Below are 14,366 nucleotides of genomic sequence, written 5' to 3'. Positions count from 1 at the left end.
GGGTGAGTACTAGCTAAGGCCTTCTCGGAGCTCGGTGAGAAGAGAATTTCTGGGAGATCCCTGCCTTTGTTCCTGCTCATACGTATCACTTCATAATAATCTCCTGTCTATGGTGTCAGAATGTGTCGGCTCTCATATTCTCCACTCTCATTTAAATTTCAAATTGTTCTTTCCCTTTAGAATATTCTTACAAGTTCCGTTTTAATGACGCCAGTATCAGAAGACGAAGACAATGTTCTCAAAGCATTTACAGTACCTAAAAACAGGTCCCTGGCGAGTCCCTTGCAGGTAATTACTATTCCAACATTGGTGTCTTAAAAGCCATTCACTGAAACACTGTCATCTTGAGGGTTTTTTTTTTTTTAAGACTTTAGATACAGATATAGATATAGCTTTTAAACAACTCTTGATGTCTAAAAATCTCCTAAAATTCCCTGTTGCCACTCATCTGAGACATACTAGAACATTTTATTAGAGCAGGTTTCCAAAGCATGATGAAGTGACACATTTCTTACTGTGACTGAGGGCAAGATCATGGGTTACATGTCTGTCAATATTTCTTTCTTCTCTCTTAAATAGTTTATACAAAGTTTATTGGTATAGTTTTCTTTTTATTTCCAACTTTTTATTTTTTACACTCAATTATTAAGCCATCAAAACTCAGGCACTGTTCGAATTTTGAATGAAGTTTGAAATTAGCTGGTTGGAAAAGAATTACAATGTATTTGACTATCAGAATAAGAAAGTCAGCTGCCAATGTTGTGTGGCTAATCTGCAGTTGACCATCTGCTGCTGGGTTTTAATATCAAAAGAGATTTCCCTTGTAACTCTGAAGTACGTGTATGTTGATGAAATACAGCAAATTCCAGATTAATCCTGAGCCAAATGTAAATAAGAATGCAAATTTACTCCCCTAAATTATTTAAAGCGGTTCCCAACATTAAATAGCCCGATAGCCAGCCACCTGCAGAGCTCACCTCCCCCACCACCCCTTTGAGCTACACCCAGAGAAACTTCATAAACCCTGGAGCATAAAGAGAACCTGGAGTCTGAAGGGAAAAGTGCTGTTTGTACTAAGAGTTAAAGGCACTGAACTAGGTTGGCTTGCTTTGAGAACTGCTCTGTTTTCTTTTCTTTTTTTTTCTTTTTCTTTTCTCTTTTAAGGGCTTCCCCATCATTGTGGTAGGCTTTCTCTCTGCAAATTGTGAGAATCTTAAAACTTCCCCATTTTAAGTATTTTTGATATCTGGCATTATAGTTTTTAACTAATGCAAATGTAGCTGGAAGGGCTATAGGCAGGCACATCTTGTTTCTTAATTCAATGAGGTTGCTTTCCTGTTGCTTCTCTCTGGTCCAGCTACTTTGTGAGAGGTGATGGTTGACTGGAGTGTAGGACACAGAAGAGGGAAAGCCAGTGCCTGGGGTGGGGGATTCTGGAGTGTTCCTGAGTTAGTCAGGGTTGGGTAGGCCACCTGTGGAAAGACTCAGAGTATCACCAAGAATTGGGACAGGAGGAAGAGAACGAATTCCACCAAGGCCGAAGGGAGACACAGAAAGCAGATGAGAAGCATGTCAAGGCAAGGGTCAGCTCCTTCAAAATTTTACCTTGCATTGATCCTGCCTCCAAAAAGGCCATGCTTTCTTTGTTTTTCTTTCCTTCTTCCTTTCCTAAAAACTTGGCCCTTCGTTTCCAGAACACAGAATTTGATTATTGCTGTTAGTACAGTAAGCTAGAGTAAACCTTACATATATTTTATAACCTAGTTTGGGATTCAACCTATGTAAGTTGTCTAATTTTTTATCTTAAAGTTTTTAGTGCTATTGCATTTCATAAAAATGATCAGTATGGAACTTTATTCTCAGCATATTTATATATTACTTAATGGAAATAGTAGTTATCTTTGAAACTCAAAATTAAGTAGTAGCCCTGTTTTATTAATCTATATTTTCTACCATATAAAGGAGTCATATTTGGTACTCTACAGATTCTAATATCTGTATATTGGGATTAAGCCATTCATATACATCATGCTGTGAAGGCAATACTCGTCAATTCCATTAAATGGAGTAATTGAGATCCAAAAATTAATTTTAGAGTCAGTGCTTCTGTCTGTACTATAGGGCTTATTGATTTACACTGCTTAGATATATCTTACTATTCTGCTACAATAGATAACTAATTCATTTTAAGAAATCCTCATTAAATGAATTAATAGTACACACACACCACATATTTCCATTGTTTTGTGTCATGGAGATCTAGCTTCTTAGGTCATAGAAGTATGTGATTTCTAAAATGTTTTAAATTCTGTGATAAATATTGGAAAATTGATCAAGTGAATCTAAATATTTAAACAGATGCTGTTTATATTTCATATAATCCTGATTCAACAATATTTACATAGGTGTTTATGTGATTTGTTAATTTTGTTTAGAAGTTTTGCTTTATCATATATTTCCATTGGTAATTCGATTTGACCTAATCAGGCAGATTTCTCATTTCTCATGAAATTTCTCATACTCTCATGAACAGTATTATTGAACAGATGCATTTCTTACATGATCTGGCTATTCAACTTAAGAGTACTTAAGTAACCTATCACTTTTGTACTTCATACTTAAATGTTGAATGGGATTTTAGCCATTCCAGATATTTTTATCATAGTGCTTTTAATTAAAACAACTAAATATAATTCATAAAATATTTTTAAATTTTGATACTTTTTTTTTTAATGTTTATTTATTTATTTATTTATTTATTTATTTATTTAGAGAGTAGGGGAGGGGCAGAGAGAGAGAGAGAGAAAGAGAGATAGAGAGAGAGAGAAAACCCCAAGCAGGCTCTGCGCTGTCAGCACAGAGCCCAACCTGGGGCTCAAACTCATGAACTATGAGATTATGACCTGAGCTGAAATCAGGAGTTGAACACTTAACTGACTGAGCCACCCAGGTGCCCCCAAATTTTGATACTTCTAAAATATAAAATACCTGCCACTTGTATAGGGCAGTTGGATTGTCTATCCATCCAATAGTCTAAATAACTTAGGTATAAGAACAGTTTATTGAAGACTAGTAATTCTGTGTTCTGTCATTTCAGTGTTAATCATCCCTGGCTTAATTATGACAATCACGCTTTAGACAGAGCAGTTACTATTTTTGAGGCCAATATACTGGAGCTGCACAATTCTAGCTTCTGACGTACATAGAAATGCACATGCTTATACATAAATATGTGTAAATTACATTTAATATTTTAAAACTACAAATGCAAGAAGCTATGAATTGGCATTTTATTTTGACAAATTTCAAACATACATAGAAGTATAGAAAATATTCTGTGATTTAGATTTAACAATTATTTACATTTTGCCATATTTACTTCATCTATTTTTATGAGGCATGTTAAAATTCCAGACAGTATGACATTTATTCACATATGTACTTCCAGATGTATCTCCAAAAATAAAGTTGTTTTCATATATAACTGTCATCACACATTGTTATTTATAATAATTCTTTAATATTCTAATTCTCAGTCTGTATTTAAGTTTCCCCATTAATTCAAAAAAGAATCCTTTTATTATCTGGTCAGATTGAAACAATTTCACATATTGCATTTTTTAAAAATGTCTATTTATTCTGGGGGGAGAGAGGGCAGAGCGAGAGAGGAAGAGAGAATCCCAAGCAGACTGCATGCTGTCAGCTCAGTCTCACAAACCGTGAGATCATGACCTGAGCCAAAATCAAGACTTGGACACTTAATAACTGACCCCACCCAGGCGCCCCATTCACATTGCTTTTTGTCTCTTAAATCTCTTTTAACCTCAGACCAGTGCTGTCCAATAGAACTTCTGCAGTGATTTAAATGCCCAGTATGCTCCTGTCCAATGTGATAGCCAGAATTTTCAGTTTTATTTAATTTATTCTGTTTTTACTTAATAGGCACATTTCCTTCCTCTTTTCCTGGAATTAACCATTTCCCCAAAGAGTTCTGATCCTTTCTGTGGGAAACGGTACATAGAGACCAAAATCAGGGTGCTAAATACATCCATGTGTTATGTGGGTTTTCTTTGAGAAATAATGAATTTTAGTAACTCAGAACTCTGAGTTACAGTTAAATTATAAGGCTTATGTAGAGGCTATATTAGCATTATGCACAAATAATGTTCTATTTGTTTTTAAAATGATTTATGCTAATCTCTTTCCAAAAGGAATTTGTAGCAGCTGCACAATCTTATAATTGTTGGATGTCTTCTTCTTGTTTCAAAGGTGCTTTAATTTTAAATTGTAACAGTAAACAGGGATTCTTATAATAAAAATGTTCTGAGACATTTTTGATATTTGTGTCTTTCATGTAGCTCAAAATATGTTGAGATTTTCACATTGGGCCATTGTACCATTTTTCCTATGTTGTGTAGGGGTAGAGGATGGAGTCTAGAAAATTATCAGATTATCAAGTTTAGGGAAATAAAATCCAGCTTAGAAAACTTGCAGTTTGGGACAGGAAAGAGATTCATGGTGGAACAGGATTCTCAAGTTACCCTGAGAGAGCCTGAGGCAGACGCACACATCCACACACACACACACAAAGCTCCCTCTTCTGCAAGGAGAAAAGTGCTGCCTATTTTCTTCAGCATGCTTTCCATTTGCTTTCCATTTTGAAATAAATACATTATGCTAATAAACATTTCTTGAGGTAGACATTTTCATTGGCAGATTCGAAACTGTACTTAAGTTATAAGCCTACCGAACTTCTGTATTTTTCTCTTAAATTGTAATTTCCTTTTATTCCTATTTAAGACCCAAGTGTAAAAGATGTATTCATATGCTCTCTTTACTCACTCACTTTCCTCTTTTTTGTAACCACAGAATGACAGCCTTAAATTTTAATTTCCTGGCTTGGCTTGTCATGGCCTTACTTTTGTAGAACAGTGAGTTTAACTTAAGTGAATTTCTTAAGCTATTATCATTTAAACACATTTGCACAACATCAAAGAATCTTAAAATATTATTGCAAGCAAACGAAACTCACTTTTTCAATTCCATGTGGTTTTGATTGCTCCTATCTTTATGTGAATTGTTAATGAAAAAAATTTTTTAAATAGGGCAAACCCTTTTGGTATGATCAGCATTGCTGAAGAGCACAATAAACTGACACGCAGGCAAGAGAAATCTGGGTTCTACTCTAGAGTCCACCATTTTCAGATTGCATGATCTTAATTCATTAACCTCTTCAGGACAACATGTTCTCATCTATAAATTGAGGATTGTAGTATAGTGTGTCCTCCTCTCATCATACAAGGCTGGTAGGAAGCGGAAATGGATATAATATTGGTTTCAAAATGGCAGCACAGTTGTCCATGTACATTGGTGGTATCTATTATTAGGCAAAAGCTGTGTGCAGTCTCTCAGAAAGGAGGCCTCATCTTTGGCCAAGTCTTCTTGCCCTGTGGTGTGCTATTTCCTCTAGCACGTTCTTTCTCATTCCTTGTTCCACTCTCACAGAAGTGTGTCAGTGGGTCACCCGAAGAGATAGCTGACTCAACTGATGCCCGAAATAAAGGTAGTCAGATCTCTGATGGAGATGAAACATCTGGTTGATTGGTTTTCTCTATTTTTCTGCTACTTGTGTTGGCATGTCAACAGACATGGAAACCATCTGTCTACATGTGACATCTGTCTTTCTGGGCATTTCTTAATGTAGTGTGCTGTTGTTGACCTGCTTTCCTGGATGCCCCTGGACTCATTTGGTTCTCCCTTTGGGCCACTTTTTTCCACCTGCCCCAGCAAGAATTCACGTAGCCGTTGGTAGTATTTCAGCGACCTGCTTTCAATATATGTTATAAATTAAGCAAGTTTGCTGTGTACAGCTTTTGGGTCGTAATAGGAAAGGCCGAATGAGGGAAGAAAATATATCAAGGTCAAATTCAGAGTGCCCTGCCCCAGACATTACAAGATGTAGATTTTTTGTTTGGTTCGCCTTGGAAAATGCTATGATACTGACTCTTCCATGGGACAGCAAAGATAGAATTGCTTTAGAGAAATTTGGCACTCGTCTTAATCTTAATAGTCTGAACTAATGTATCACTAAGGAAAGAACTATTTTCTCCAAAAATTGTGACACCCTAGGTTATGCGACATAAACTGTGTGTAAAGTCTGTAAACATGTGAGATGAAGAGACCCTCGGAGACATCTAGGACAAACTCCGGACTGGGGAAAAGTCTGTCCACATTAGCAATAGTTAATTTAGGCTTGGGTGGGAGGTAGAGGCACTGGTGGATAGGGTAACCTCCAATCACCGTCTGGACCTTTACTTCTCTAGTTTTTAAGGCTCTTTTCTATGACAAGTTGAAAATCCCGAAATTGGGGGCATTCCACTGTTTTGTGCAGACATAGGGAAGCAGTCGTGCATGAGAAAAGTTGGGTAGCCATAGACCTTGCCTTACATTTCTTCTCAGGTTTATCTCTGACTTTTAAGATACAGCAGCTTTCAAGATTTTTGCATTATCTCTTATAATTGATACATCTTTAGAAGATGCTCTTTGGGGAATGACTTCTGACTTTTAGAATTTTAGTCCAGAGTAAGCATTTTCTTCAGGTGAGTTAAACAGAATAATCAGATAATTTTTATCCTTATTCTTTAGGACACCATTCGTATCTGTTTATTATTTAAAAACAGACCAAAAGAAAAATCCAATGCCATCTCACGAGTTGCTTTGGTTTTACAAAATCATTTTTTATGACTTATGCAAATTTTTTATTAGGTCTGCAAATTGTAAAACGCATACCTTGCCAAGGTTTTTGACATGAGCAGCTATTGTGTGAAGCTGCAATATAATATAATAATAACAGCAGTTGTTCAGCATGATAAAAAAAAAAAAAACTATATTCCAAATGAAAACGTGAAGATAATCTAATTCTGACAGAACACCACCTGTGGACATGGTCTTGACTCATTTTATTTCTTCTGTTTTCCACAAAGGATCCCAGTATTTGTTTAAAGTGCCCTAGCAGGATATCCCCTTTAAAGCTTTGACAGTCTGTTTGCAGTTCACTTCTGCCCGGGAGCAATTAAAGGCACATTACAGGATAAACAAGGTGACTGTCAGGTGAGAGGAGGAGAATGTTCCCTAGGATTATTAATGTTGAAATGAATTAGGGTAGAGTGACAGGTCTGCATTCACATAAGAATTCATGGACAGAAATCCGTAATTCTTATCAGTTCTTTAGTGTAAATGAAACTAAAATTTAGGAAGGAATAGAGAGGCACAAAGATAACAGATGACAGTATTAAAAAATATTCTTCTAGCACAAAGACATTTAATCCCCCTTTGTCAAAACTATTCTGTCTGCTTGAAAAGTTGGCCAATGGCCCCAGGGTTTCAAGGTAAGGAGAGAGAAGGAAATAGCAAAAGAGGAGGCCACTGTCATTTCAGCTGTTGGACCTGAACACTTCTTTTCATACCTGAGTCCTTGACCTTCTGCTCTGCCTCAACTCTCACCCTATAGGTCTGTGTCTGTTCTGACTGGATTTTTCTTCATTGTTGCAAGGAGTACTCACAGAGTGCAGAAAAGGAGCTGGCACACAATGACTACTGGGTCCTGGCATTTGTCCACGCTGGGAGGTTCAGGTCTTCCAAGGGGCTTGCCCTCCTGAGACTCTGAGCTCCAAGGCTCATATGCCCCCGGGATGGTCCATTTTCTGGAATTCGATGTGTTTCTTGGAAAAATCCATTCTTGGCTGAGGAAAAGTTGACTGTTTGAAAAGTTTCCTCAAAAGACTAATTAAAAATGTATGATTTAAAAAAAAATACTGATCTTGTGTTGAATATCTGGCCCTGGAGAAAGAGGCAAACATGAATAAAGTGGTGGGCCATGTGGGCCATCCAGTAAGAACACGGTCAAATTTCAAGTTGAGAATATATGAAACTGATAATACTCAGTATTCGGTTCTCCTGAACAGATTCTGGGAATCCTGCATTAACTTAAGTACTGTATGGCCAAGGATCAGAATTTGACTTTTACCAAGAGACGTGGTATTGTATTCACGCGAGATTGTTTTCACATAGTATTTTAAGATACTTGATTTACACATTTCGAAAATTAAGTTTGCACTAATTGAAGCACCACTAAAGTAGAAGAATTCTTAACCAGAGGAAAATAGAAACGTTTGTCCTTTCTTCTCATTTTTTTCTCCAACCTCAACTTACATTCTCCTTTCCACTCCATTCATTCGCATGTGTTCTCTCAAAATATGTATTTTTGGGTTTTGTATGTATCTTTATGTAATTTGGATTTGCATATAAGATATTAGTATATGAAGATACTTCCTTCTGCTGTTTCTTTACTTGTTTTTTAATTAATTTATTTTTTTACTTGAGGTGGGGGGGTAGGGGCAGAGGGAGAGAGAGAATCCCAAGCAGGCTCCACGCTCAGTACGGGGCCCAACACAGAGCTTGATCTCACAACCCTGGGATCATGACCCGAGCTGAAATCAAGAGTTGGATGCTCAACCGACTGAGCCACCCAGGCGCCCCTTTACTCACCTGTTTTTTTAGATCCATGCACTTTGTTCTGTGTGCATCATCGGTTCTGAGCACTGCACAGTACTTCATGTAGACATCTGCCATATTTACCTGTTCACTCTTGAGTAGTGATATGTCACAGTGCTACAGGGACTCCAGATGCAAGCTCAGTAATTGAAACGGTAGCATCAGCTTTTTCCTTTTTTTAATTGGGTGTCATGTGTCAATTCGGTGTTTCAGTGCTGCACCGAAAATTTAGCAAAAACACGTAGGCAGCCAACTCAACTGAAGTATGAACTCTGTATGGGCAGATATACACTAGAGAAATATGTACCTTTAGTCCACTTGCTTGAACCTAGAGAAACATCATTTATTCAGAACTATTTCAAAGACCCTGGTGATTTTGTCTAGGAAAAGATTAAATGTGACCCAGTGGCAGAAGTCTGCTCCAAAAAAAACACCTGTCATCTTTGTGATACACAGCTCCAGGAAAATATTATAATAATCCATCTTGCTATGTAGTATTTCAAGTTATGTGTTGAACCTCTGAGGCTTCAGAGCAAACATATGTAAACTTGGGCAACTTTGCCTTGGTGGTGAGACAGCATGGCAGACTGGGCAGAAGCCGGGAAAGCCGGTTTGCGTCCTCTGAAAGCTCACAATTTAGAAACGTGGCACCGTAAGCCTTATGTCACTGCAACTTTGTTCCAGCCACTAGGCTGGGAAACCCCATCACCAGACAAATACCACATTCATTCAGAATTACTCCTGTTTGCTACAAAGTCTGATGACTTCGACTCCCCCTGCCCATCTAAATGCTTCTTCCTGCAATCCCAAGTCCACTGAGCCGCCCCCACTGTTTTCCACTGTGGAGGATGCTCATGGAAGCAGCATCTTACCCTCAGTAGGGACTTGCTTCATCACTTCTTAGCTGGGTGTCCTTGAGGATGTTGCCTAAATTCTCTCTTCCTTTAAAATTGGCCGGTGTGTAGAACAGGTGCGCTGACTCCCACCTGTGCCCCAGGTATTTTGTGTAAGAATTAAATGAGATAAAACCTGTGAGACTGGGCAGCATGGGTGGCACTTGCTAAATGTTGCACTTGACCCACTGTATCTCTTTCTGTCTCGCGGTCCCTCCCACAAGCAATGTATAAATTGCAGCTTCCTGGTTCTTTTGTGCTCTCTCTCCACCCAGGTACACTCCTTCTTTCTCACTGGTCCATATAAATCTGCCTTTTCTCGGGGCGCCTGGGTGACTCAGTCGGTTAAGCATCCAACTCTTGATCTGAGCTCAGGTCGTGATCTCACGGTTCCTGGGATCGAGCCCCACGTCGGGCTCTGTGCTGACAGCACGGAGCCTGCTTGGGATTCTCTCTTTCCCTCTCTCTCTGTCCCTCCCCAGCTGGCGTTCTCTCTCTCGCTCGCTCAAAATAAATAAATAAACTTTAAAACATGAATAAATGAATCTGCCTTTTCTTGCCATTTCCCAGGCAATTCCTCGTGGTGCCACCCTCTCTTCACCTGGGCAGGGCACCACCAACCTCTTACCCCGCCCATTACTACTCCTCGTGTTCCACACCTGTTCACTCTGTCCCCTATAGGACACTCTAGAGAGCAGAGAGGCCTTTCCTGTCTTCTTTTGTCCCATGGAAGAATCGCTCTTAGATGTCAATTCCAGGAATAGTTGCGCTTTGACTAAACCGCTGGTTTAGTTTTGAGCTTAGGGACCCCAAATCTTACATCTGCTTGAGTTTCTGTTTACCTCTGCGTTGACGGCTGGACAGCTCAGAGACCAGCTTGAGGCTTACACCCAGCTGGTGCGCTGTACTTCATGACAAGTGTTTTACGTACAAATCTCACCCAGATCATCATGTTATTTATTTTTTCCCCGTTTCCCTGTGACCCTGCCTTGCCCACTGTTTAAACCCTGTTATCTTATATTTTTATTGTAATTATTCTAAATCCTTTTGGGAACTACGTAGAGCATAAATAGCACATATTTCGGTGGGAAGCATAATGGAGGGAAGGCAAGAGCCAGGGCTGTGCAGAAGACAAACCTGGGTGCAGAGCCTCTCCACTCCTCACCCTCAGTGAGGCTTTGGAGGGTTATCTCCACCCTGGGTTTCCATTTCCTGCCTGACTGAAGACAGAACGTACCTCCCCCTCAGGGGGGTGGTGCTGTGTAAATGAGATCATGACCGTGAAGTGCCAAACACTGGCTGCCTATTAGATACTAGTTCCATCTGTATCTTCCAGTGTGTCTATCCTGGTGAACAGATATTTCTAAATCAATTGATACTTAATTGGTATCTACAAAATAGATACCATGTTTAGTAGGTGTTAATTGATTCCAGCACCTCCAGGAGCTTCTTCACTCAGAGGACTGAAGCACTCACCAGTTTGCTTCATGAGACACATTAGGTACCTGGGGGAATTATGCTCCTTTCTGTCTCCAGCGTTGTAAACTCACCCAAGAGACAAAAGTGGGAAGTGTGCAGCCGTAGCTTATGGTATCGTTTGAAGTGGGGTTTTCTCTTAGCAATAAATGATTTCTGGCCCTTAATAGCACGTCCGAATGCTGGGGGGCAGAGAGTTAAGATTTTATCTGACAAAGGCTCCCTGGTAACTGCTCTTGCCATCCTGAGGTCAGAATTCTCTACGCTGGTTCTGCTGGGATCGGGAATCCTTTGTGGGCTCAAGTATGGGCTTCCTGTCTGACCTTGCCATTGCCCCCTTTTCCCCCCATTAGCCTTGTAGCGGTGCCTGGGAGACCGCATCCTGTGGAAAGACAGAAGATCAGATGACAGCTTCTGGTCAAGCTCGTAAATATGTGAATGCCTTCTCAACCCGGACTCTGGTCATGTGAGACGTTTCCAGACAAGCATTATGGTTTTCAGAACACTTCAAGAGTTGACTTGGGATGATATATCATTCCTTCACATGAAACTTTTCATGAATGGGAGAAGAACCTATTTTTGTTGTGGTACAACAGTTGAGAGCAGCACCAAGTGCATTTAGGTGGATGAAATCTTATGGGATTTCACCCAACTAAAAGGATTTTTTTAAATAAATAAGTAAATAAATAAATAAATAAATAACAGTCTTACCTAAATTATTAGGTAATGAATTGTAGTCAGTTGTTAATATCTTAATGCAGATTTTTTTAAACATAAAGTGATTTATCTGTATTTTAGAGGATCCCACAGACCAGTATTTTTTTCCTGTGATGGGGTTTTTGAAATTTTTACACAAAAAAAAAGGTACTCCAATATTTCACTTTTCTCAATCACTAAACACAATGCATTACTATAAATGTTGACTTAATACCATGGGATTATTAATCAAGATTGTAAATGCTCATTTATGGTTAATAACATTGGAGGTACATTTATTGTACTAAACCATTTTATGAGTTTTTGTTGTTGTTGTTGTCAGCTTGCTTTAAAAATTATTACTGTGTGAAATAGTTTTATAAAAAATTATATTTTTATTCCGTAATTTAATTTTGTAAATGCCAAATGAAAAATGTGTTTTGCTGCTATGGTCTTAGCCTGTAGACGTGCTGCTAGTATCAGAGGGGCAGTAGAGCTTTGGACGGAAAGAAAAGAAACCTGGTGTTAGGTAATTGACTATGCACTAGTATTTCAGACTTGTTAATTTTTTATATATATGTATGTACTTTTTTTTCCTTTTGTAATACCTTGGAAAACTGGTTTGGGAGATTTTGCATTTGTTGATGTCATTGGTTGTTTTTTTTTTTGTTTTGTTTTTTTTTAATTTTTTTTTTTTTGGTTATTGTTGGTTTAGAAGAACTCGCATTGCACTTCTTTACTTCTTTTTTGGGAGATCTGTGTTGTTGATGTTCTGTGTCTTGTTTTGAGTTCAGCCTAACTGTTCTTTAATTCAGGGGTTATGTGTTTGATCAGCGTCCCCCATGGTTTCCAAGTGTAAGGTCTCAGAACTGCCGCACAGAACCTGTGTTCGCAGCTGGGGTCGAGAGCCTGGGGTCTATAGCCAGTTGCTGCCTTAAGAACATTTGGTGCAAGATGGCCGGCACTGAACTTTGATATGACAGTGTACTTACTGCCTTGTAGAGAAATAAAGCTGTGCCCTTATTTTACTTACTTCTGGCTTCTCTCTTGTGATTGTGGACGATAGTTATACTTTTAAGGAAATGGAGTGAACCCGAAGCACTTTCTTAGGTTAATAATTTGTGCACCATCTGAACCTCAAGTGAGGAAGCCAAGAAAGAAGAACAAGCAAACCAAGTTCAGTAGTTTAGAAAATCATCACGTGCAGAGTGACAGCTGGGAGGAATCTTGCAGAATGTATTAGTCAGGGTTCCAGCAGCATGTGCACTGGGATAATGAGGACTGATACCACAGATGTGGGTGGGGATAGGAGGACCATGGGGTTGGTGCATGCACCTGGCTGGGTAGAGGCCTGAAGGACACTGTCACCTGGAGAGGGGCAGTCACGGAAAGCAGGAGCCCTAGAGAAGAGTCATGACCTTTGAAGACCTCACAGGGAGAGTGCCGAGGGCAATGCTTGACTTTACTTCCACCCCTTCCATCTCTGTCAAGGGTCCTCGTCCACAGAACCAACCAGAAGCTAGAAGGCAAGGGAGAACTTGGATTTAAGGTCAGTCAGCCTCTGAGGACAGAGCCCGAGAACATTGACCTGCTGGGGCAAGGGTAGGGCATTCCAGACGAGTCACCCATTCGTTTCACCTCCCTGTGTTACAGATGAACCTCTGCTGGCCTCCCTCTCTGCTCACCCTTCTTTTTCCTGTGCTACAATAGCCCTCTCACCTGGACGTCTTACAATTTCCTCTAGTCACTCTTGTCCAACTTAGACTTTGCATTCTCACCTGCACGATGCACTTGGTGTTCTAGAGCCAAGGATTTATTATCCCAATACCAGTCATTAGGACTATTTAGGAAAAAAAAGAAAGAGTAAAAAGACTGTTTAGTATTCTCCAATTGTCTTTTTTTTAATGTTTACTTTTTGGGAAGGCGCCTGGGTGGCTCAGTGGAACGTCCGACTTCGGCTCAGGTCATGATCTTGTGGTCCATGAGTTCAAGTCCTGCATCAGGCTCTGTGCTGCTTCAGATTCTGGGGAGCCTGCTTCAGATTCTGTATTTCTCTCTTTCTCTGCCCCTCCCCTATGCGCGCAAAAACGAATAAACATTTTTTAATTTAAAAAATTTAAAAAAATATTTTTGAGAGAAAGGGCATGCAAGTGGGGGAGGGGCAGAGAGCGAGGGACAGAGGAGCCAAAGTGGGCTCTGCACTGACAGCAGCAAGCCGGACGCGGGGCTCGAACTCAAGAACATGAATTCCTGACCTGACTTGAAATCAGGTGCTTAGGCTTAACTGACTGAGCCAGCCAGGCACCCCCTTTGTCTTTCCGAGAGGTAATAACACATCATCCCTAACACAGTGTTTTTATATTCATGAACTCTCCGAGTATGTTCCAAGTGCTACTCTGCCCCTTACTGGCAGTTCAAAGTTGGACAGGTCACTGACCTTTCTGAGACTCTTTTATTCACCTGTGAGATGAGTTCATTCCTACAATGAAGTCTTGTTGAGTAACACGCTATACAAATATTTGTTGTTACATATGCTTTCTGTAATTAAGTAATGCATGCCATCTAGTGTGTCAAATGTTCATCTGACTGGTGATGTGCATTGCTGATTACAGAGTTAAATGCAGAGGTCATATTGTAACTATTAAATTAATGGCAAGAGTGAATTCAGCATTATGCAGAACTGAAACAAATATTTACCATTCTGAGGGGCACCTGGGTAGCTCAGTCGGTTCAACCTTGGCTCAGGTC

General features: G+C 39.6%; 1 protein-coding gene across 2 annotated transcripts in view; it reads left to right on the top strand.

The window, feature by feature from the left end:
• MYB (MYB proto-oncogene, transcription factor) overlaps positions 1 to 12,650 on the top strand; it is a 34,348-nt gene extending 21,698 nt beyond the window's left edge. For both annotated transcript variants that reach the window (XM_040449114.1, XM_040449115.1), the window contains 2 exons: positions 181 to 288; positions 11,276 to 12,650. In XM_040449114.1, coding sequence (XP_040305048.1) covers positions 181 to 288; positions 11,276 to 11,392 — 225 coding nt within the window. In that variant the 3' untranslated portion in view covers positions 11,393 to 12,650. The remainder of the gene's footprint in view (positions 1 to 180; positions 289 to 11,275) is intronic.
• The last annotated feature ends 1,716 nt before the right edge of the window (positions 12,651 to 14,366 follow it).

This window comes from Herpailurus yagouaroundi, unplaced genomic scaffold (assembly GCF_014898765.1).
Source record: "Herpailurus yagouaroundi ecotype Mexico unplaced genomic scaffold, PumYag 198, whole genome shotgun sequence".
In the NCBI taxonomy this organism is placed as follows: domain Eukaryota; kingdom Metazoa; phylum Chordata; class Mammalia; order Carnivora; family Felidae; genus Herpailurus; species Herpailurus yagouaroundi.
This window is presented reverse-complemented; position numbering and strand designations above follow the sequence as displayed.